The sequence below is a fragment of the Nuphar pumila genome, chromosome 8 (genome assembly GCF_984573655.1).
Source record: "Nuphar pumila chromosome 8, dmNupPumi1.hap1.1, whole genome shotgun sequence".
In the NCBI taxonomy this organism is placed as follows: Eukaryota; Viridiplantae; Streptophyta; class Magnoliopsida; order Nymphaeales; family Nymphaeaceae; genus Nuphar; species Nuphar pumila.
The window spans coordinates 48,745,457-48,771,728 of record NC_143256.1 but is presented as its reverse complement, the minus strand read 5'-3'; the positions used below and the strand labels follow the sequence as shown (position 1 = coordinate 48,771,728).

General features: G+C 37.5%; 1 protein-coding gene across 9 annotated transcripts in view; it reads left to right on the top strand.

Moving 5' to 3' along the window:
* The window catches only part of LOC149829927 (putative pre-mRNA-splicing factor ATP-dependent RNA helicase DEAH4), a 149,827-nt gene that overhangs the window by 82,645 nt on the left and 40,910 nt on the right, over positions 1-26,272 (top strand). For all 9 annotated transcript variants that reach the window (XR_016433764.1, XM_090016173.1, XM_090016170.1 and 6 more), the window contains 2 exons: positions 16,528-16,651; positions 21,189-21,333. Coding sequence is in view for 8 of the 9 variants with exons in the window: in XM_090016173.1 (XP_089872299.1) it covers positions 16,528-16,651; positions 21,189-21,333 (269 nt within the window). In the remaining variant the exon portion in view is untranslated. The remainder of the gene's footprint in view (positions 1-16,527; positions 16,652-21,188; positions 21,334-26,272) is intronic.

Genomic DNA, 26,272 nt, shown 5'->3' with positions numbered 1-26,272 from the left:
GAGAGTAGGTGGTTTAAGTTTAAACCTTCTTAGTTTGGAGGTTATTTGAAAGTTTTATTAAATAAGGGACTTAAATGTAATTTATTATTTTGGCCTCTCTCTATTTAACATAGAGAGAGCCCTAATGTTAATTAACGAGTTTCTCTACATGTGCAGCTGTCTCTCTCTCTCCCATCTCTCTCTCTCTCTACCTAGGGTGTGGTGCAACCTTCTACATGGTATCAAAGCATCGATCGTGGGAGCTTAATCGATCATGATCAAACTGTTGCCGAGTTTCTCTCTACACCAACGAGAAAAAAAAAATTCCAGGTCAGCTGTTTATGTTTCTGTGTAAGATCTGATAACAGATCTGGGTTTTGACCAAGGTCATGGCCCAGATCTGTCATCAGATCTAAGGGAACAGGATGCGTGCTCCTCGTTTCCTGTTTTTTTTTCTGTTGCCGTGATTCCCTGCTGCCGTGATATCCCTGCCGTGATTCCTGTTGCCGTGATATCCCTGCTGTGATCCCTGTTGCCGTGATTCCTGTTGCCGTGATATCCCTGCAGTGATTCCTTGTTGCCGTGATATCCCTGCCGTGATTTCCTGCCATGATGTTTTGATTGCCAAGTTTTATGGCCGTAATATCCTGATGTTTGGGCTTTGGTAGCAATCTTCTTGTCGATTTTTTTTTTCTGTCGTGACTTCCTGTTATTTGGGAGAAACAACAATCGCACTTGTTATGCTGTGCTGGTGATTGAGATATGACTGTCGAGCTCTATATGTTTGGGAGCAGCCTCTGTTATGATTCAGTTTATGCATATGCAGAGTTATGTTGGTCGTGACTCCCTGCTGTGCTGAAAAAAAAATTGGTACTATTATTCATGTGTGTGGGCTGCTGTTCACTACTGTCGTGGAAACTGCAGGCTTGATTCCCTGCTGTGTTGGGAAATTACGCTTGTTGTGGGCTGCTGTTTCTTACTGTCGTGGTTTTGTGTGTGTGAACAACTGCTGGTTGTCGTGTGAGTGCAACACACGCTATTCCCTGTGTTGATTGAAGTCTGTCCAGATTTTTTATCTCTGCTGAAACAAAAGTATATCTTCAGTATGGTTGAAACTTCGAAATGTGATTCCAAATTAGAAAATATTGGAGAGTATAAGGCATTTGCCAATCCCTTTTCGTACGGATCTTCTGTAAGGTTGAATGAAACTAACTATGCCAGGTGGTCCAGAACGTTCATGATGTCGGTATCTGGACATCGTAGAAAACATATCTTGTTGGAAGAAGAACCCACTGAAAAAGTCGGAAAATATGTGACCTGGGATGAAGATAATGACATAGTTATGTCATGGATCATGAATAGTGTCGAAACCCATATTGCAGATGGTTTAATTTATTATAATACAGCCAAACAGATGTGGGAAAATCTTAGAGATACGTATTCACAAGAGACTAATGTGAGTCGTATCCTGCAAGTCGAACAGGAGATATATAATTTACAGTAGGGAGATCAGACCTTGGCCCAGTATTATGCATCAGTAAAAGCTGCGTTTGAAAGACTCAATACTCACAAGCCTCTTTGTTGTTCGAAGCAGAAGGATCATCAAGAACAGACTATGGTTGCTCGGTTTCTTACAGGCTTATCTTCAGAATTCTCTGTTGCAAAAGTCTAAATGTTGACTGGATCAGATGTACCTACTCTTGCTGATGCATGCAATCGCCTGAGTAGACTTGCGATATCTCTTCCACAATCACAGCTTGTGACCCAGTCATCGGCTCTAGTTGTCTCTTCTGGTTATGGGCGTGGAAATATTCAGAATATCAGAGGACGAGGTCGTGGACGAGGTATGGGAGGCAGATGAATGCTTCAATGTAAATTCTGTGGAAAATCTGGACATCTAGAAGATCGATGCTAGGATAAACATGGTCGGCCAACCTCTTCTTCATCAAATTCATATGCTCTAAAAGCAAATGTTACTACTCTCGAGGCAACAAAGGTACATGAAAATATCTCTGCAAGTGACAGTAGTATCACCCTCAGTCGTGCTGAATATGATGAGCTGATAGCTCTTCGTCCTGTGAGTTCCACCCCTCCTGTAGCTGGTGTTGCCTATTCAACAGGAAATCATCTACATCCAACTGACAGTAAGTGGATTATTGACTCTGGTGCATCCAGACATTTGTGTGGAAATTCTCTTGTTTTTTCAGATCTAAAGGATATTAATGCTCATCGAGGAGTCTCATTAGTTTGGGAGTTCCTCCCCGGTTGTTGGTCAGGGAAATATTTCTATATCCTCCTCGTTACAGTTGCAAAATGTTCTTCATGCTCCAAACTTTCCTCAAAGCTTACTCTCTGTTAGTTGCCTTATAAAAGAACAAAACTGTAGAGTAATATTTGATCCGATGGGTTGTCATTTTCAGGATTTGCTGACGGGGAAGAAGATTGGTGGAGGCTATGAAGCAAATGGAGTTTACTACCTACATCATCCAATGGGTAATGTTCATGCTGCCGTGGAACATTCATTCAGTCCTGTTCAGTGGCATCACCGTCTTGGTCACCCTTCATTGTCAAAGCTTCGTTCGGTCTTTCCTCAAATTCCTTCAACCACATCATTTCAGTGTGAAACATGTCAACTGGGCAAGCATCATCGAAGCTCGTTCCCTTCGAGTCAGAGTCAGTCTAGTAATAAAGTTTTTGAACTTCTTCATGCAGATGTATGGGGTCCTAGTAAGATTCCTACTAGGACTCTGTGTCGATACTATCTTGTTATTGTTGATGACTTCTCTAAGTTGTCATGGGTGTTTCTAATAAAAGAACGGTCTGAAGTTCCAAGTATTATGAGATCCTTAATTCTTGAAATAAAAACTCAGTTTGAATCTATTGTCAAGATTGTTCGCACTGATAATGCTCTTGAGTTTAAATCAAAAGTTATGTTACAATTTTACCAAGATCATGGCATTCAACTTCAAACTTCCTGAGCCTATTCCTCTCAACAAAATGGGGTGGCTGAGCGAAAACATAGACACCTGCTTAATGTTGCTCGGACTATTATGATTCAATCTAATGTTCCTGCGTTATAGTGGGGTGATGCGATTACCACTGCTTGTTATCTGATCAACCGCATGCCTTCTTCTTCTTCCGTGGGTGATCAAATTCCATTACATATCCTAAAACCCAATACCCCACTCTTCTCTTTCTCTCCCAAAATATTTGGATGTGTTTGTTTTGTACACAAATTTAGCCCTGACCGTGATAAATTAGCTGCTCAAACTACAAAATGCATATTTATAGGTTATCCCAAAAATCAAAAGGGATATCGATGTTATGATCCTAATTCTCGCCGAGAGTATATTAGTGCGGATGTATCTGTCTTGGAATCCACTCCATATTACTCTAGTACCGGTTCCCCACTGCAGGTTGATCCAGCTGAGTCTTTTCCATTACCTATACCTCATTTTCATTTGGAATCTGTGCCCTCATTACTGAACCAAACTTCATTCTCTTCCAGATTTCATAATCCTCCATTGGTATATGTGCGTAGAACTCCACCTCCGCAAGTGCCTTCATCTTCTTCTTCCCCTGAGGTAAGTTCTACTGACAATAATGATATTCATGATGATGATAACAGGCCTATTGCTCTACGAAAGAGGACACGACAATGTACCTTATATCCCATATCTCATTTTGTCTCCGATGTCAGAATTGGAAGTCAGATGAAGTCTTTTATTTTAGCCTTATCGGCAAAAACTATTCCTCTGAACTATCAGCAGGCAGAACTTGATAATCGCTGGAAGCTGGCTATGCAAGAAAAAATGGATGCTTTAGTATCTCAACGTACATGGGATCTAGTTGATTCCCCAGCAGATGCTGACATTGTTGGATGTAAATGAGTATATACAATAAAGTACAAATCTGATGGTTCTATTGAAAGGTACAAGGCCAAATTGGTAGCAAAAGGGTATACTCAGACATATGGTATTGATTTCTTTGAAACCTTTTCTCCTGTTGCATGGATGGGTACCATTCGTTTCTCTCAGTAGCTGTTCAGCATGGTTGGAGCTTGTACCAATTAGATGTGAAAAATGCGTTTCTATATGGGGATCTATCTGAGACCGTTTACATGCAACAACCTTCAGGATTCGAGGTTGAGGGGGAGTGTCAGAAGGTGTGTAGATTGAGAAAGACGATTTATGGCTTGAAACAAAGTCCTCGTGCATGGTTTCAAAAGTTGTTTGAAGTGATGTCACGCTTTGGCTTTAATAGGTCAGCAACCGATCATACATTATTTATCAAGAAAACTAGCTTTGACATAGTTGTTATGGTGGTATATGTGGATGACATCATTCTTACAGGAGATAATGTGAAAGCTATTGAAGCCACAAAGGCTCATCTTCAAAAACACTTTGTTACAAAAGACCTTGGTTCACTCAGGTATTTTCTGGGTATAGAAGTTGCCAGGAGCCGTGAAGGGATGATTTTGTCTCAACGGAAGTATGTTCTTGACTTACTAAAGGAAACGAGAATGTTGGGAGCCAAACCAGCAAATATTCCCATGGACCATAAAGTTCAGTTGTTTGAAGAAGGGTCAAAACCGGTTGATAGCAAAAGCTATCACTCCCTAGTAGGGAAGCTACTGTATGTAACTGTGACTAGACCAGATATTGCTTTAGCAGTAAGCAAAGTTAGCCAGTTTATGGACAAACCAACTGAGGTACACTGGAATGCGGCTATTATGATTCTCAGATATCTAAAATCTTCTCCTGGAAAGGGGTTATTGTTCAGGAAAGGTGGAACTCTGCAGATAGTGGCCTATTCTGATGCTGACTATGCAGGATCTGTAGTGGATAGAAAATCTACCACATGATTCTGTGTGTTTCTGGGAGACAACTTGATTTCTTGGAGAAGTAAGAAACAAAATATGGTTTCTAGGTCGAGTGCAGAATCAGAATATCGGGCTATGACCCAAACAACTGCTGAATTGATGTGGGTTCGTACTGTTCTTCATGATCTTCAGGTGAAGGTTTCCTCTCCTATGACCATGATGTGTGATAACAAGGCTACAACATATATAGCAAACAATCCTGTCTTTCATGAGAGAACAAAGCACATTGAGGTTGATTGCCACTATGTAAGAGATATGGTTCAAGCTGGACATATCACTACCAAATATCTAAAGTCGGAAGATCAAGTTGTAGATATGTTTACAAAACCCCTTGCTAGACCAAATTTCTCAAAATGTTGTGACAAGCTGAACATGGTTGATATCTATGCTCCAGCTTGAGGGGGAGTGTTGAGAGTAGGTGGTTTAAGTTTAAACCTTCTTAGTTTGGAGGTTATTTGAAAGTTTTATTAAATAAGGGACTTAGATGTAATTTATTATTTTGGCCTCTCTCTATTTAACATAGAGAGAGCCCTAATGTTAATTAACGAGTTTCTCTACATGTGCAACCGTCTCTCTCTCTCTCTCTCCCATCTCTCTCTCTCTACCTAGGGTGTGGTGCAACCTTCTACACCTTTAAAGAGTGGAGTGAGGCTCTATTTATAGAGCCTCACAATGGGAGGTAGTCCAACGTCTAGTTGGACTGTCTCCCAACAATAAAAAATCTGACAGTAAAAGAATTAAAGTAGAAAAAATAAAAATAAAATAAATATTTACATTTTAGTCCCCAGTGGACTATTCTACGTACAAAAAGACTAAAATACCCTTGTTGGGTATTCAAATACATATAATTTTTAACACCCCCCCTCAAACTTACAGTGAAATCACCGAAAGTTTGCTAAGAAGATACAAAAATCCGGGCAACGAAAAAGCTTTGGTGAAGAAGCCTGTAACATGAAATTCAGACTGAACATATGGCAACGTAATAGTCTCCTTCAAATATTCTTCGCGAACATAGTGACAATTCATCTCAATGTGTTTTGTTCTCTCATGAAATGTGTGATTGTAGGGTATATATATGGCGCTCTTGTTATCGCAACATAGTTTTGAAGATTCGGCGATATCAACACCCATGTCGGAAAGCAGCGGTCTCATCCACACAACCTCAGTGGTTGTTGTAGCCATTACCCTGTACTCGGCTTCCGTAGAGGATAAAGACACCTTTTGTTGTTTTTTGCAGCACCAAGAGACGAAGGAATCACCTAAAAACACACAAAAGCCTGTAGTTGAGTGATGATTATTGGGATCTCCTCCCCAGTCAGAATTAGTATAAGCAATAAGATTTAAGGATGAGGAAGATGATAAGAATAACCCTTTAGATATGGTTTTCTTAATGTATCGAACTATTCTTAATACTGCACTCATGTGAACCGTCGTCGACGCTTGTTGAAATTGACTCGCAATGTGTACGACATGTGCAATATATAGCCTTGTAATAGACATGTACATTAATGATCCAATAAGTTGTCTATAAGGAGTTGTATCATCTAATAACACTTCATATTCAGCTCTCATTTTGGCATTTATCACTTCAGGAGTATCATCAAATTTTGTGTTAGTGATTCTCGAACGTTCAACAATATCAGTTGCAAACTTGATTTGAGATAAAATGTATCCTCTTGGCAAATAGGCTACTTCAATTCCTAAAAAATATCTCAAAAAACCAAGGTCGGTCATATAAAACGATTTTTTAAGCAAGATTTTAATATCTTCAATTTCCTTTTGATCATTCCTAGTGATGATCATATCATCGACGTACAAGAGAAGAATAATCAATGAGGTACCTGTAGATCTAACAAAAAGAGCAGTGTCATTGAAACAAGATTTAAATCAAAGCTTTAACATAGTACCACTAAATCGATCATACCATGCTTTGGGGGCTTATCTAAGCCCATATAGAGCCTTTTGAAGGCGAAGAACCATGCCATTTTCAATAGTCAGACCAGGAGGGGGATCCATGTATACTTCCTCTAAGTTTTCATTTAAGAATACATTCTTAACATCTAGATGATATATAAGCCATTTTTTGATAGATGCTACTGCTATTAGAGTCCTAACTGTAGTCATACGAGCAACTGGGGCAAAGGTCTCATCGTAATCTACACTATATTCTTGAGAGTATCCTTTTGCAACTAACCTTGCTTTATATCTTTCGAGAGACCCATCACTTTTTATTTTAATTTTAAAAACCCATTTACACTGTAACGGCCTCAACTCGTACCCATGGCCAAGTGACAACATTTTTTTTCAAGTGCGGAAACATTCCCAAAGACATGAGGCCTTTAAAGTTACAACACATCCACAACCATAAGGGTTCTTATACTCATTTTTCAAAGCAAACTAAACTTTATTTATTAAAATGCATAGAGTCTGCGATATAAGCAAAATAAAATATAAATAAAGCAAAAAGAAGATCCACGTTATCTAAAAGAATCTGTCAATCCATCGTGTGGTCCCCTCGCGACTCCTCTCAAAAGCAAGTTGCCTTACTGGGCCTCTGAGGTTGTGAAAAACACAAAAGTAGGGGTGTTAGAATCCAAAGAATCCTATGTACGAATCCCTCTAATGAAATAAATAAGTAAAAAGAACATAAATAAGATTCATGAAATATTTTAGAGGGATGCAATTACGACAAATTCATAACTCAATTATTCATGCAATAGAAAACAATTTAATAAGCATCAGAGACAACAAATTAAGCACTACGGAACAAACCTCATAAACAAATTATTATCTTTTATCAGAGTTTTTTTTTTCATATGCATGTCCCTATTAAATGCACACAATTTAAGTTCCTCTTTTTAATTACCATTGCCCGCGAATACTCCAAACGAGTAATAATTCTTGAAGTCAAGTAGGGTTCCCAGGGTAACTTAGCACACAAGTTGTATTTTATTACTCGGTTCTAAACTTAGCCCTTGACCGAAACAGCCTTCGGAACATTAGACATCTAAATCTAATGTCGGGACACCAGGGACATCCAAATTCACAAGTGCCACTTTCTTGGTATATCAAAACACCAGCTGTATCTACACATCACCCCCAGGCAAAGTGACAGATTTTTCCTAAAACCGTGACTAAGAGAAGAACCTCAATATCGGGTTCAGGGGCAACAACAATGCACACAGAGTTTTAGTATCCTCACGGTTCTCTAAAACCGCAATGTCCAAAATTCTCATATTATACAAAGGACATTAAGGAAACGTAGATTACAATGTTCTTTAATTTTTTTTATCTTCTTATTAATTCATCTCTTTTAATTTGCAATTCAACATGCAGAATTAATAACACAAGCTTGCAAATCAACATCCAGAATTAATAACACAAGCTTGCAAATTAACATGCGAAGCTCTTCACGGGACCACAGCGCGTTACAACATAGATTAGAGCAATAAGAACAATAATATCACAATTGATTTTTTTGCAATGCATAGAACAACTAAAACAAAAAGCAACTCAAGCTCAAGGCTCACGCTGCCCATGATGATCTATTTTGATCATCGATGCATTCATATGCAAAAATCATGAATCACATGCCAATATGCATTCATTCCTTTTAAATGCTTCTCAATGCACATTCATTTATGCCAATAAAAAGATGTGCAAGAAACAATAATATTCATCTGCATAAGTTCTCACCACCATACCAAGTGCATGCTTTCATTCATTAATCACTTCACTTAAAACATGTGGGCATTCATGCAATCACTTACATGCAAAACATATCTATTTCATGCATGCACGTGCACATAAGAACAATGGTGCATTAACACTTTGATTAAGCATGATATACTGCAATGCAGAGATTTCGTTCCTTTACATGCAAAGGCACCCATATTTAGGTTCGATGATGCATGCATATGCATATACAAATTCAGGCTGCATGTATAAACAACGTTCATCCGTTAAGTAAACATGATTCCATTCCATTTTTGCAACGTTCATCCGTTAAGTAAACATGATTCCATTCCATTTGTGCATGCATATAGCCTAAACATTTATAGTGGCAAAATCTGTAAATCTAGTGCATCCGACTGAATTTTCTTTTAAGCTCAAATCAATGCATTTAATGTGCAAAATGTTGATTATTTGTCATACTCAAGCATGAACATCAACTATACATAAATATGAACACAACAACCGGACTCGAAGCATGAACTATATCAAAATGTGAATATGTAGCAAACGTGAATCAACATAACCATTAGGTTCAGCATATGTGGAAGATTTCTGGGTTTTTAAATCAGTAAAACCCCTTGTGTTTCATTATTTGCTAACACTTTTTTTTTTTTGAAAAAGAATTAACTGCACCCACCTGCTCGGTTGGGCCTATAAGGCCCGACAGGCCTGGTAACCAGGTCTGTCAGCACCTGTTTAGGTGCTGTCCCGGTCTGGCCAGATTGCCCACAAGTCTGCTAAAAGAAACTCTTTTAAGCCCCCCCCCCCCCCCCCCCTTTTTTTTTTTGTGTGTATAAAACAGTCCAGCACCCAGCCGACCCAGTCGGCTGGGGTTTGACTCCGACTGGCTCGGCTGGGCCTGGCAGGGTACTACACAACCCAGGCTGGGCCTGTGCACCACCTGGCAGTCCAGCCAGCCCAAACCACAAAAAAATTGCTTCTTTTTTTTTTCTTTTATCATGCCCAGCCAACACATGGCTACGCTAATACGAGTGGCCAAGGCCTGACAGGCCAGCCGAACCCAGTTCGGCTGGGCTGCCAGCTGGCCCCAAGGTAGCAATTAAGTACCCATTCGGCTGTTTTTTTTTTGTTTGAAAAGGAAAATAAACAAAATATATAAATATAACATGCAAAAACGCACATATATAGATTCAATAATTCATGCATATGCATGTTCAACTTAGGCTGTATGCATATGGAATTTCATTGCCCAATTATGCATATGATTCCACTCAGTTTTTACATGCTTGCACATATTCATATATCAAGTAGGCATGAGTATGCATATATCTATTCTGTTATGCATGATTCACAAGCAAACACGATTTTACAGATTTTGAGATTAGGCATGCATCTATCAACAAAGCAAATTACAAAAATACATGTAACTACTTATTATTGCACCCCGTTACCAAAATTATGCATGCACTAAACCTGAACCAGATTTGCGAATGTCATAAACACGCAAATCTGTCCCGATTTAGGGATCCACAAATACAAGCATCAATATATATATATTTCTCAATATAAACTTCGAAAACGAGAAACATCAAACCCATATTAGAGTAAGTATTCAGATTTAATCTTTTTCTAAAGATTTCTGCTAAAATAGTGCATGGAATACAAATCCATGCTCTTTTTCTCATCCGATTCAAGAGAAAGACCCGTACCTTACACAAAGATCGAAAAGAAACAAGGAAATAATGGTGGAAACGACGGATGATTGGAGAAGAAGCTCCCTCCTTCCTCTTCCTCTCTTTTAATTTGGATCCATATTAATTTGGATCAAATCTATCCGATCCGATCTAAATCCGGATTCGAACCGACAAACTGCTCTTTTTTTGAAAAAATGCGATTTTGGGTGAATCGTAACCTGAATAACGGAAAATAAAATATCGTTACACTCAGAATTTTGAGACGCATCCAACGATATTTAGCCTGAATTTCACTTTCAAAATTTGCCCAAAAATAACCCGAATTTTGCTTGAATTTAAAGGGCAAAAATAAAACTTTTTCTCACGTTTTGAGTGGCTCCTTTAGTTCTTAACAATGAGACTTGGGCCAAGCCCAAACTCAAAAGGATCGACCTAAAATCGAGAATCTACCGATTTTTCTTCTATACTTAGCCAATTTTTCAAAAATCTCAAATTTAACTAAGTGTGAAAATACGCGATATTACATCCCTAGCCCCTTAAAAGAATTTCGTCTACGAAATTAGAACGTATCGAATATGTGTGGGTAGTGCCAGAATCAAACATCACACAAGCATAATAATCTGCAACTAAAAAGATACCTTCGATCAGATCAGTCTGATCACCCTGCGTAGTAGCCATAACGGCATAAACTCTCCCGTTGGTCCTTCGCTGATCCTGCTGCTGCTGTCCTCCTTGAGCCGTCGACTTGCTCGGACAATAAGTAGCAATGTGATCAGGCTGCTGGTACTGCTAGCATACTCCCTTGAACGTCATGCAAAAGCCCAGAGGATGGCTCTTGTTGCACCTGTTGCACACAAATGATGCCTTCCTTTGCTGCTGTCGCTGCTAGGTCCGCTGCCTCTTATCCTCCTGCGCCTTGCCACTCGCAGAGCTATCTCCACCGCCGCCTCTCTTTTGCGACCCATCCCTAGAATGCTCCCACTCCTCGTTCAGGACGGTCACAGACTCTATCGTGTCACTCAATGAAGTCGGTCGACTTGTCCTCACTTGGACTCAAAGTCCGTCCTTCAGCCCGCGAACGTACTTGGTTGCCCTCGCCTTATCATTAAGGAATAAGTTCGAACAATACCGCTCTAGACTCCTAAATTTAGTGGTATAGTCCACCAAACTCGTACTCCCCTGAGTCAGCTCAAGGAACTTCTGATGCATCCTTTCCCGTGCGTAGGAGGGAAAGTACATGCCTAAAAACTCTTTCCTGAAAACCTCTCAAGGAATCACGTCCACTCCAGCCTACTTCACCCTTCGCAGGGTGTCCCACCACTTCTTGGCATCACCCTTTAGACGGTACGTGCCAAAGGCGGTCTTCCTGTCCTCAGGGATAGGTAGAACATGAAACGCCTGCTCGGTCTCCTCGACCCAGCTCTCGGCTGCCTTTGGGTCGACCTTTCTTGAAAAAGTTGGCAGGTCCAACTTCAGGAATCGCTCATAAGTAACACCATTGGGGTTCAGAGCAACCTTGGTGGGATGGGCACACCTAGGTATATGTGCCGCCTACGCCGTCTGCATCGCCTGCGTCGCCTACGCCGTCTGCGTCGTCACAGTCTCCGCTAGTGTGTGGAGGGCATTTATCATGAAATCCCCTTAGTTGTAGCATTGAAAAAAACCGGAGAAAAATGATGGATGTATGGAAAAGCTAGATTTTCTTCTTCTCTTTCTTCTTCTTTTCTTCCTTTCTCTTTTCTCTCTTTCTTTCTTTTCTTTTCTTTCCTCTCTCTCTCTCACACAATTTTGGGTTTCCTCTTTTTTTTTTCTAGCTCTCTCTCTCTCTCTCCCTCTCTCTAGAACATGACTTTCTAGAGAGAGGGGAGACCAACCCCTTTTTATAATATTCTTTAATATTTTGTTTTATCTTTTTATTTTTTTCTATTTTAATTTTTATCTAGAAGGTGACGTCCCCTCTAGATAAGGCTTTAGTGTGTAGAGTTCTACTCAATATAGAACTCCACCTCTTCTAGATAATATCCTTTTTTAATTAATTAATTATTTTATTCAATAATTTATATAATATTTCAGATGGTGTCGCCCCCCTCTAGAAGTCTCTATGGGGTAGAGTTCTACCCCAGGTCGAACTCTACCTTATCCAACTTAAATTTTAAATTGATTTTGAAGTTTTAAATTGACCGTGTATGGATTTCAAATCCAGATCTGGATCCAAGATCCAAATCCATATGGATCATACTTGGACCAGATCCTTGTTAATATGCGTCCTGGACTGGGTCTAAATTTATATTAACTTGGATCAAACAGAGTGGATTCTGTCCGATCAAATCCAGAAAACGGCAAAAATAGAGGTGGGCCATTTTTTGAAAAATGCGTTTTTCAGGCAAACCATAACCCGATTTCATAAAAACAAGACACCACATGGTTAGAACTATGAGGCGCATCTAACGGTCTACATACTTGATTTTTGCTTGAATTTCGCTCGAATTTAAAGGTTAAAAACAAAAAATTTATCAAATTATAATTGGCTCATCTAGGTCTTGTTAGTGGGCTCTAGGCCACGTCCAGACCCAACTGACTTCACCTATATTTTAATATATTTTCATGATTTTTATCAATTTAATTAAATATTTTATTTTAAAAAAATCATATTTTTTAAAATTAAAAATCATGAAAAAATATGTGATATTACAGTAGAGGAATTGAAAGATGAACATGCCTTTATGTGCTATTCTTGGTTGGGACTATAGAGGGTGCGATAAGCAGAAGAGTGCCAACAACTGTAATGACCCCAAACTGACCCTGAAAAAATATAGAATTCTTTTTAATGAATAAATAATTTTAAAATATTGCAGACAACCCAACACATATCCCACACATAGAATAAATCAAACCATGAATTTAAATCAAATTGAATTTAATAGAAGAGTCTCAATTTAGGGTTCAACAAGTTCCTCATAAACCACCAACTCCTAAAAACCATCAGAATTCGGTCCATAAAAAAATAACACTTGATTCCTCCAACAAGTCGATCCCATCACTGAGCCTTAGTACCTTAAAAAGGTTTCTAAAAATGAGGTAAGAACTGAAGTTCTCGTACGAGATCCTCTGAAAATCTAACAGTAAGTTAATTAGCATAAACCAAATCAAACATAAGTTTAAGAGGGCTCTACAAACATCACATATTCAGAACAAACTTATAATATAAGCAGTTCAATTAAAAATAATCAACAATCTCATGCTAAATTAAACATTTATGTATGCATGAACCAATGTAATATATATGAATGACTTTTTAAGTTCAATTATAAAGCATTGCTTTTGCGTGGATGTTCCTACTTAATGCACACAATTAAATTTCATCTTGATTCGTGGATACTCAAAGCAGGCCAAATCCCGAGGTCCAAGACAGTCTCTGTAATATCTCATAATTTTTAAGCCTAAAAATATAATTTTAAATTAAATATTTATATTTAATATGAAAATTATGGAAATAATTAAATATGAGATGATGTCCACCTAGGTCTCGACTTGGTCCAGAGCCCATTGATAAGATCTAAATATATTAAGAAAAATCTGCATAAATATTTGTTTTTAACCTTTAAATTTAAGAAAAAATTGAGTTAAATTCAGGTGAAATTCGAAAGCGAAATTGAGCTAAGACCATCGTTAGATCCGTCTCGGAACGTAGATCTCGTAGGAGATCTGTTTTATCGAAATCGGGTAATGGTTTGCTCAAAAAATGCATTTTTCTAAAATGGCGGGCCTTTATTTTTGGATATTTTTCGGTTTGGATCTGACTAGACCCACTCCGTTGGACCTATGTTAATATGGATCTGGACCCACTCTAGGATCCATATTGACTAGAACTCGGTCCGGGTTAAGATCCAATTGGATTGGATATGGATTTGGATCATGGATCCAATTCGGATACATAATCCATCCATGCCAATTTAAAACTAAAATGAATTTAAAGTTTTAAAAACAAATACTTTAAATTAAAGAGTAAGGGTGACGTAGAGTTCTACCTTGGTAGCATTCAACTGTTTGTTTTATCTTGTCCATGCTGCCGATATCCTCTAACCTATGTAACACAGACTCTTCTATCAGGGCACCGCACCCGCGTCACACCCAGGCGGGTGCAACATTTGGACACAACTTCCTTTATGTTGTGTGAAGTCAACTACACTAAGGTCCATTTCTATCCAAAAGTAGATTCAGTTAACCCTAATCAAGTCCATTTTTGTCTTATTATATATATAAATACATAAATGCATACACATAAACATAGTGTTAACTTAAAACTGTTTAAAATTATATATATATATATATATATATATATATACCACCCCCGTACTCCCGCACCCAAGTTTTTTTAAAGTGCCTCATCGCCGCATCCGCACTCGTACCCACATCCGCACCCGAATCTATGTGACATAGCCTCTAACACGAGGGCTATGCAGTGGGCAGCACAAGGGATCCAAAAGAATGTTCCATAATTTTCTGCCAATTCTTTACCTGCTGCCCTATAATTTTTTGCATTATCAGTGATAAATTGAATTATATTTTCAGGCTTCACCTCATCCACAACCTCATTAAACACCTTGTGCAATACATTTGCCTCTTGGGCGTATTAGATAAATCTATAGATTTCAAAAATATAATTCCTTTTGGATAATAGACAAGAAAATTTATCAAGGTCCTTGTCTTTCTGTCAGTCCACCTATCTGCTAGGATGCTATACTCAATTTCCTTCCATGATTGCCTTATCTCATTACAATATTTCTTCACTTCATTCATATTAATATCTAGAATTTTTCATTTCAAATCATGATATGAAGGTATTTTATATGAAGGTTTGATACCGATTATGATATCTGCCATTACTTGAAAATGAAATAAATTTTTTGCATTAAAAAGAATGCTTACATGATAAAACCATCTCCCAACTACGACATTTGCTTGCTCGACTAAATGTTTTGGGCCCATAGTAGTGTGAATGTCGGGCTGCAACTTAGGGACAGGAGAAAAAAAATTCCTAATAGAGCCTCCAACTCTACCTCCTCTAGAGGAACTTCCTCCTCTTCTCTTTCTACTCTCATAGCTACTGCTAGCACTAACTATACCTTTGCTCTTTGGTGCAAAGCTTTCTACTTCTGATGCTATGCTAAGGGTTGTTGGATCGGAAGTGAGGAGGTCATCATTTACATCATAAACATTATCCCATAGGTGCACATACCTCATTTTCGCTTCATTCATCTCCTTTTTTTTTCTCTCTCAAAGTGGTAAGCAACTAGTGGCCTTGCCATTTCATGGTCTTTGGCAAATTCTTTGACTTGCATAGGGCAACATTATAATATATTCCAGCAAAATGATGCTTCAACTGAGAGATACCACCTGAAAAAATATTATGGCAAAATTTTCACTTGATTTTCAATCGCTTCCAACTCGTTACTTGAGTGCCCCATTGCCATGCAGGGTCATTTGATGTCATCTTCCTCCAAAAAAACTCAATAAGAAGCAAAAAAATAGGGATCTTTTACCTTAACCCACTTCTTTGAGTGAAAAAATGGTGAAAATGCGCTCTTAATTGAGCAAACCGCAATAGCCCTCTTTCTTATGCACAGATCGACCCCCAAATCGCTTGGGGATCTTTTACCTTAACCCACTTCTTTGAGTGAAAAAATGGTGGAAATGCACCCTTGAGCAAACCGCAAAAGCCCTCTTTCTTCTGCACATATGGACCCTCAAATCGCTTTCACGGCTCCTAGGGTGCATGGTTTCCCCTCTAATGTTTTCTACACAAATGAGTAAATCGGCCCTCAAGATATCTTCAAAACCCAAAAAGTGAAAAATAAGATTCGGCCCTTTTTAAAGTGCGCTGAAGGTGTATCATGCTATACACCCTGTATCGTATAATATGGTATGATACAAGTCTATATTGTATGATACATAGATACACACTACGAGTGTATCGTATCAAAAGTGGTAATAGTAACGATACATATCATACGATATGGTACGATACTTACAAAACTGATTATCATCGTTGTCTTCATCATTAGTTCAGTACTATTATTGCTATCACCATTATATGGCTGTCATTGCTATACTGTTACTAGTTGTATTATTCTTAGTATTGATATTAACCGTAATATTATCATCACCATCACCATCACCATCACCATCATATGCTTTGATTACTATTATACTCTAGTGTTCCTAGTTCTATTATTTCTTATTTACCAACTCCTTTCTTGTCATATATTTATATAGAACTGCCATTGGAACCATCACTTTCAAGGACTTTGATTGCTGCGAATGAGCTAGGATGTTTGTCCCAAGCATTAACAGTTGCTGCTATGCTATCTTCAGAGAATATTTGGGTTCACACTTCCAGGTTTTTGAGTTTACTACAATGGTTCTTTCTCATTTGACTGTATCACTCATTTGGTCTGTGGTAATATTTTTTGGTATCCTCAATGTCCAAAGCGATCAAGAGAGAATAAAGAACAGACCTTAGAGGGGTCTTTGCTGCATGATTCCCAAAGTGGGATATCGTGTGAATAACCTCTTTATATATTGAAACTGTTACATGTTGAACAATTACAAAAGTTACCCAGCCTTAATGCATGTACTATACACAATACAGAAGGGTAATACAGGAAAGAACAAAAAAAGAATATGACAGGTCACACGACAATCAGATTCCGATCCAGATCTCGATCTTGGATCCAATCCAGATCTACCAAATCCAGTAACCAAATCAGGACTTAGCAAAATATTTGCTTCTTTTGATTGCATCTGAACATTAATAGATCATATGACCTTTGAAATTTGGCGCCGGTACCATGCATTGGACGGTTTTAGTATTTGACTGCAACTTATTATGATCAGATGTCTTTATTTTCACACTGCTACTGCTTTGAAAGTTATCGTGTTCTATACCAAAATGGAAAAGTGGAATGATAAGATGCCCATAAAAAAAAGCTGTCATATTGACACTTAACATGCATATCATGTGTGGACATGGTTGACACACCATGACACTTCATCGGATGTAGTCAAACCAGTATCAAACACCGTCAATATTGTCTTCTTATAATATTATCTATTTCTTTTTATGATCTTGACTGTTTATTTTCTGTTCACTTGTTTTCTTTTCTTTTTTTTTAAAGTTTGTCATCGATTGCATTATATGTCATTTTTTAGCTTAGTTTTATTGTTTGATGTTTTTACTTGTAGTGATTTCGAATTGTTGTTGAAGACTATGCACTTAAGATGATATTCATGTTTTACTGCTTTAGATTAAGAATTTTGAATATATACAATGTCTGGTTGTGCCCCCTTGTCCTAGTTTTGCAAAACTCTTGCATCCTACCAATTGTGACCATATCTTGTCCCATACCCATGTCTGTGTGACAACAAAAAGGACCAAGTTGACCCATAGTTACCTGGATGCGAAATGGTGCAGGTGGCGATGCATGGAGTGGAAGTGGGAAAGTGAGTGTTAAAAGTAGTATGAAGCATGGATCCAAATTCATTTTGGAAGCTTGTGACAAGAGAAAAAGGAAATGGTGAAGGAAACAAGGGTGAAACGAGAGGAAAGCGAGTGAGAAACTAGGGAAAAGCGAGTGCGAAGTGGAAAATAATGAATATTAACATAAACAAATACAAAAAGATGAGGGTGAAGTGAGAGACGAACAATTTAAGAAGCGACTGGAAAACGGGCGCTTCCCTCAAATGGGAAGCGAGTTTCCCAACGACTTCTCCTTTTTTGGGGAAAGCGTGGTGCTTCCGACTTTGGAAGTGCGCTTTCCCTTAAGGTGTCTCTTCCGGTAACTATGAACTGACCATGCTTGTCCATCCCACAAAGGACCGATTTAATTGGAACATTGTACTTTTCTGCTTTTTTTTTTCTTGACTTCATAAGGTATTTCTTTCTCCTATTTTTCTCGTTACTTGCTATATATATATAATAGTCACCTATGTCATTCAAGGTATTATCTCCGTGAGGGTATTTCTCGGAGGGATTTTCAAAAGTTGAAAAATCTCTGGAGTTTAGAATTTGAAAAAAATATAAATATTAACGAAAATGATAAGAAAACAATAAGTTTTGCATTATTTTTCTTTCAAACATGTAAAGAAACTACTTTTATAGGTTTTAAAAATATAAAATAAACAAAAAAATAGGAAATGCAAACTTAAAATATAAGAGTTTTTTTTTTCAAAAAATATTGTGATGTTGTCACGGTAATATCACAATATTTTGTCTTCTGGATATATTTTGAAAATATTGTGAGATATTTCCTTTAATATCGTCTACCTTAAAATATCAGTATTTCTCGTGATATTTTCAACATATCGGTAAATTATATTTATCGCGATAAATATTGCTACAGAAAGGGAAGGAAGGAATGAAAGGAAAGAAGGAAAGAAAAAGAAGAAAGGGAAGAAAGGGAGGAAAGGAAAGAAGGCAGAGAAGAAAGGAAAGAAGGAAGAGAAGAAAGGAAAGAAAAAGAAAGAAGGAAAGGAAAAGAAGGAAGAGAAGAAAGGAAGAAGGGAAGGAAGGAAAGGAAAAGAAGGGAAGCAGGAAGAGAAGAAAGGAATCGAGGGAGGCGAAGAAGGAAAGGAAAGGGAAAGAAAGGAAGGAAGGACGAAAGAAATGGATGAGAAAAAGGGAAGAAGGGACTGTTTCTTTCATTTTTTTTTATTTTCGGTATTTTTACTTATTTTTTAGAATTTTTATTTAATTTTTTTTTTATATATTTTGAGATATTCCCAAGATTTATCAACTTTTGAAAATCTCTTTCAGAAATACCCTCACTGAGAAATTACCTTTAACGATACATGTGACTATATATATATATATGAACGAATATCGATGTGTGTTTACCCGCACCTACATGTGTGTGTAACAGGTTAAAAAAATAGACAACATGACAGGCATGATAGCAAAATATAATGTCCTAAACTGTTTGTATATCTATTTTCCACACAAATACACACAAGTTTATATAATTAATTAATGAAAAATGACCATACTGTATGATAAATATGACGTGTTTCCCCAAGTGCTATAAAATTTTCGAAATCCTTCCGCTGTTCAAACTGTAAATAGGAAACTTTTTAGTATCTTTTTACCCTTCACACAAGCGAACCTCACGAAGTTCGCGCGATATATTGTTCCACCCGTGAGTTTTGCTTGTGTGAGGGGTTAAAAGGTCCTAAAATGTTTCCTATTTGTGGTTTTGGATAGCGGGAGGATTCCCTAAATTTTAGGGCATTTGGAGAAACACATCATATTTGTCATACAATACATTAATTTTTTGATTAATTAAATATATAACATATATAATTAAGAGACATTATTTAACTAATCAACTGATTATATAACTCAATCCCACAATTAGATTATATATGAATTATATAATATATATCTGTGAAAACACTGGTTGTATATTATAGAATTATATATATAATATATACACCGGTCCAAATACAAACTATATATATTACTGGAGAACAGAAATTGAAATTGGAAAAAAGGAAAAAGAAGAAGGAAAAAAATGAAGAGTGGAGGGCTAGAGTGTGAAAATGTCTACGAAGAGACAATACGCATACAAGCACTAATACCTTACAAGAGATGTGCATAAAGGCACTCAAATAACACTTGAACAAATATGCCCAAAGGCATAAAATAGCACAAATATGCACAATGGCATGTAAAGAATCTCTATATTCGAAAAAAGGAAGGAGCTTGAGCTCTCAAGCATACATTCAACAAGGGGAAATACCCCTATTTATAAAGAACCAAAGGAGGCCTTGGAGGGGCCTCCAACATAGTTGTTGGAGCCCCTCCAACGGTCACAAATGTGACCGTTGGAGGGGCCCAACGACTATATTGGGCCCCCCAAGGTTTGAACAAAAAGAAAAAAGAAATAAAGAAATAAAGAAATAAAGAAATAAAGAAATAAAGAAAATAAAATAAAAATAAAAGTACAACATATTCCTATTGGAATATGCGCAAAATAAAAAAAGGATGAAAATACCCGTCGGGTTTTACAAGAAATACTATATATATTTATATATATATAGAGAGATATATCTACATATATATACATGGTATATATGTAAGTGTATCTCTCTCTCTCTCTATATATATATATATACACACACACACACGAGATTACATTTTAACATAGAGCTCATAGGAGGAGGAGAAAAAACATCAGGAAAAAAAAGAAAAGGAAACGGGAAGGGAAAAGAAGAAAAAAAGGAAAACAGAGAAAAAAGAGAAGAGAGTGGAAAAAAGGGAAAAAAAGAGAATAAGAAGGGATGGTGGAGAAAATGAAGAGAGAGAGATAAAAGTAAAGGAAGAAAGGAAAAAAATTTGCGTACCTCGTGCTAACGGGTTTCTTCTTCTTCTCACTGGCTGCTGAGAGAGAGAGAGAGAGAGAGAGAGAGAGAGAGAGAGAGAGAGAGAGAGAGCCTTCTTATATTTGCCCTAAAGGGCAACAACTTTATTATGTTGACCAGGTTTGGACAAGTCCTAACCTGGTCAAAAAAGTCAAATAATTAAGAAAGGAATGTAAATGCCCTTGGCATCTATGTGAGCACAGCCTAGGCGGGCAAAAAAGGGCCCTACTGCCCCGACCCATAAGCCTATGGGATGGGGCTGCACCTAGCTCGCCTAGGCACCGCCTTTGACAACTAAGATTGTGATTTTGTTAGCTATGAAAATATGCTTCTAGGGGTAGGAACTATGGATCCTTCCGTTGACATCCTTGCTTATTATGTTCGCACTTTTTTCTAGTAAAGATGATCTACCATGAAATGTCAATTTTGTTTTATTGTGTTCCCCTCTTATTTGTTTGTTTTATTTATGAATGATATTCTATATCCCTGTATCTCTGATTGGCTTCCTTAATCTTTAGTAAGAGCAAGGATAAGAAGAGAAAGCCTGTTTTGAATTTGCCCGATGGGTCAGGATGGGGTGATCACATACAGTTGCTACAAACATATGAGAGTTGGTGCCAAGCTGATTATGATCCAAGATGGTGCACCGACCATAGCCTCCAGGTGCTTGTTTATTGACATTTTATGAAGGGTACTGATACAAATAAAGTTTCCTGCTAATTGAGAATATTAGCGTATCTCATGAATATTCAATCTAACATTATACATTGTCTTTTTGTCTCTTGTGGTGCCAAGGCAGTTGTAATTTCATTAGTATGAAATCTGCAATGTCACATATGGAGAGCCTTACTTTCAGCAGAAAATTTCATACATACACATTTACTTACATACATACATACACATACATAAATAATTGCAACTATTGGTCTCAACGATATCTTAGTGAGAAATTTCTCATGAGGTTATAGGATTATCTATAAATTGAAGTAAATTTCAGCATTTAACAAGTAAAGAATAATAAAAAATAAAAAGCGCATGTCTTGGTAACATTTGGTTTTACTTTAATGTAAAGAAAAAGCAAAACCTTATTTGAACAAAACCTAAGGAAAAAAACTCGTTAAAAAAACTAAATAGTGCTAATATTGTGTTTTTTGATATGTTGAGTATATCATGATGATAAACCTTTGAACACACCAAAATATTTCAACAAGAAGGTAAAAGGATGCAGAGATAGAGATGGATGAAAGGTATGATTCCCAATGTGGGTCGTGGCCTAGGATTGCTTCATTATATATTGAATCATATAAAGTTACATTGACAGAACTACCACTAGTTGTGTAACGACCCTAACTCATACCTCTTAAAAATGCGTAAGTTTTTTTTTTAAAAAATCTTTGCGAAAATATTCTTAGAGACTCGGGTCTTTACAGTTCCACTCCTAGTTGGATAACCAAACAAACCACCATAGATCTTACATTTATCATCCATACCATAACAAGCCAAATTTTATTAATTAAGTAAGAAATGTCTCGAGACAATTGCATAAGAAATATTAGAGTGCATGAACAATTAAATGTAAAGAACAAGAAAAACAAGCAGAGCCACGTTGTCCATATGTGAAGATGTCTAGCAAACGTATAACACTTATAGCTCTTCCAGAAGTGAGTCACTTTACTGATCCCCTGCGGCTGCGAAAAACCATAGAAGTAGGGTGTTAGAAATCAGATGAATTCTGCGTACGAATCACTCTAATGAAATAAATGAGCATAAAGAATACAAATAAAAATTCATGCAATAATTTAGAGAAAATGCATTTATGACAATTTCATAATTTAGGCAATCATGCAAGTAACATGGAACAATTGCTAAACAAGAGGAAACATATTAAATCAACAAGAAATATTAAGTAAGCATTAAAAACATGATATTACACAAAAGAAAATACATATCATGCATTCATTCATATATCTAAAGTAAATATGCATGATCTAATACATAGCAGGAATATACATGACTTCAGTGCAATGCATGAGTAAATTATTATATTTTATTAGAGTTTTCTTTTCATATGCATGTCCTTATTAAATGCACACAATTTAAGTTCCTCTTTTTAATTAGCGTTGCCCGCGGATACACCAAACGGGTAAAATTTTTCGAGGTTAAGTAGGGTTCCCAGGGTAACTTAGCACACAAGTTGTATTTTATTACTGAGTTTCAAACTTAGCCCTCGATCGAATCATCTTCGGAACATTAGACCTCTATATCTAATGTCGGGACACTAAAGACCTATACATCCAATAATATCACTTTCTTAGTATACCAAAACAACAACTGTGTCTACACATCACCCTCAGGTAAAGTTGCGGACTTTCCCTAAAATCGTGATCAGGGGAAAGAACCTCAATATCGGGTTTAAGGGTAATCTTTAGTGCACACGGAGTTTTTGTATCCTCGTGGTCCCTCAAAACCGAACTCTAAGATTCTTATTCTTCTGACGAAAAATCTCAGAACGTATATTACATTGTTCTTTTATTTTTATTTGATTATTGTTATTCCATTTCTTTAATTTGCAATTCAGCATACAAACAAAGACAATAACTCGCATATTTCCCTGCGAGAATCATCACGGGACCATCGTCCACAGAAAAACATAGAACAGTGCAGCACAGTGCAATCTATTTATGTGATTTTTGAGATGTATTTAAAATATATAAAGAGGAGCAAAACCAAAGCTCGAGGCCCACAATGATTCATTCCGATCATCGATGCACCATATACAAAAATCATAATGATATGCAATATATACAATGTTGTTAACATGTTTACAAATGCACAATCATTCATACCAATTTGATAATGTGCATGAGCCACCATAATCATATGCATGTGTTCACCATCCATGTGCAAGTGTTTGAATGTAGTCATTTTTTGATATGCTTTTATGCAATTCATATACTTATGACAAGTGCACACATTCACTTAATGCACATATTCATGTCAATGCATTCTTCCACCCTTAAACATTCACTCAACTATATACATGTAAACACACATAATTTCATGTATACTCAAACAGTGGAAACTAGCTTCATATTAACATTATACTTATGTCATATCCCATCAAAGCAAGTGAAAAATCACATTCACAATATAAATGAGATTCAACGTGCATATTTACAACATAAGCTGAAAGTCTTATGACGAAGCCAAACCCATTCACTCTAGGTTTGCACATGCATTGATAACAACCTGGAAGTAACATAATACTAAACCATGTCATGTCAAGCTAAAACATGTGAATAAGGCATTTCCATTTTCGGCATGTGCTCAACTCAAAATGCACACTCAATTAAACCTGAAAAATTTTAGATACATCACACGGCATATATATATATATATATATATATATATATATATATATATATATATATATATATATATATATATATATATATATATATATATATATATATACTCTTCCCTTTTCTTTTTTTTGTGAAAGAAGTCTTAATCAGGCTGGGGTCTTGATCAGGCCCAGCTGGGCCTGGCAGAAGGTTGCCAGGCCAGCGCCAGTCCAGCCAAGGGGCTGGACTGAGCCTGGCAAGGCGCTGCCAGCCCTAGGCTGGCCCAACCAGCCCAACCAAGACACTCGGTTGGGTCTGGCAGACCATGCACAGGCCCGGCTCGGGCCTGTGTATGCTCTACCAGGGCTTGGCAGTCAGTCGGGCCTCCCTCGGCTGGCTGCCAGCCGGCCCAACCACCTTGTTGAAAAAAAAGTTTTATTAAAAGCTCTTTTTTTGTGTGTGTGAAAACAAGCCAGCACCCATGATATAATTTTTTTTTTGTAACACACCCAGGCCAGCACCCAGCCGACTGGGTCGGCTGGGCCTGACAGGGTACCGCAAGGCCCAGGCTGGGCCTGTGCACCCCATTCATTCATCAGGATGAAGTCAGTATAAAGGTGCATATGACAAAAGGTATAAAAATAGCCAAGAAATAGAATAGATTGTAATACATGTTTTAAAAGCAAGTCCAGCAAGGGAATTTTTCTGCACAGATCATCACCATGAAAAGAACATTTGATCTTAATAACATAAAATCCTTTTTTTTTTTTTGCTGCCCAACCGAGCCACTCGGCTGGGCACCAACAGTATGTCAGGCCTGACCAGCTGAATGGATTCAGCTGGGCCTGCGGCCTATCAAAGTGCAGCCATACCTGGTCACCCTGGCCAGCCGAGTCTCGGCTGGCATGCTGCCCAGGCCCGCATGCAGCCCCTATACCTAACAGCCTGCTGTGATTTTTTTTTTTGAGATATACTCTGCACCCAGCCCAGCCGACTCAGTCGGCTGGGCCTGGCAGTCACTACACAGGCCCAGCCGGGCCTGTGGGCATATTCCCAAGGCCTGGTAGCCAGCTGCCAGTCGGCCCAACCAAAAGGTGCATATAAAAATATTTTAATCATGCAAATTTTCATTCACAGACTCACATGTGGGCCCTGTAACCTTCCAATATGCATGCATTAAGAAAATTCTTTTTCTTTAAAGTATGCATGATTGTATTGATTTCATGCAGCTGTACATATATTTGCAGACTTTTATACTTCAGGTCTCACATGGAACATATGTAAAGACAAATTCACCATGGAGTATCTACTAAAGCACCACATTATAGTTTGAACATGTGCACAAGAAATCTCTGATTTAACAGAGCAACACGCATGTATGGAAATCGCTGAGCAGTTTATGACTGAATGAAAATTTTAATACTATTCGTTTCTTTTCCATACAGAAGTGTACCAAACCCGGGCCAGATCTGCACATGTCTACGACATGGCTAGATCGGTCCAGGTTCAGGTATTCACTGTGCTTTATATATATATATATATATATATATATATATATATATATATTCATACAACTATCTTTCTTCAGGAAATCGTGAATCTCATAAGTCATAACTAAATAATACCTATACGTAAAGGGTATGAAAATAACAGCCGATTCATGTGGGCAACATGCATACATATTCAGATTTATGAATGCATGCAAACAACCTTGATTCAACATCCTTTTATATGTATTTAAATTAATCTACTACATGATCAATCCATGGAACATCGATTTCCACCAAGAATAGGCTTTAAATGAACGTATATGCGTTACTTAAAAATTCTGTTTTAACTCAGAAATGGACATGTACAGATTTTTAATTTAAAAACAAATGAAAAGAACCTTCAATGCACCCATGGAAGAGGATCCATGAAGCCTCTTCCATGTACATAGGCGTATCCATCCATATTTTATCATATTATATGAATTTCCAGCAAAATATTGCATAGAAATCTCACCCATATTCAATACCTCATTCGTTTCAAGAGAGGAGACTCATACCTTTTTGAGAATCGAAAGAAAAAGGTGGGCTGAGGTGCAAAAACGTGGGTGGTTTTGGAGAAGATGCTCCTCCTCCTCCTCTTCTTCCTTCCTCTCTTTTTCTCTCTCCTTTTCCCCTCTTTCTCTCTTTCTTTCCTTTTTTTTGTTTCCTTTGTTTAAGAAGGCCAAAGAGGGGGTGACGCCCCCCCCCCCCCTTCCAGCCCTCTTTAGA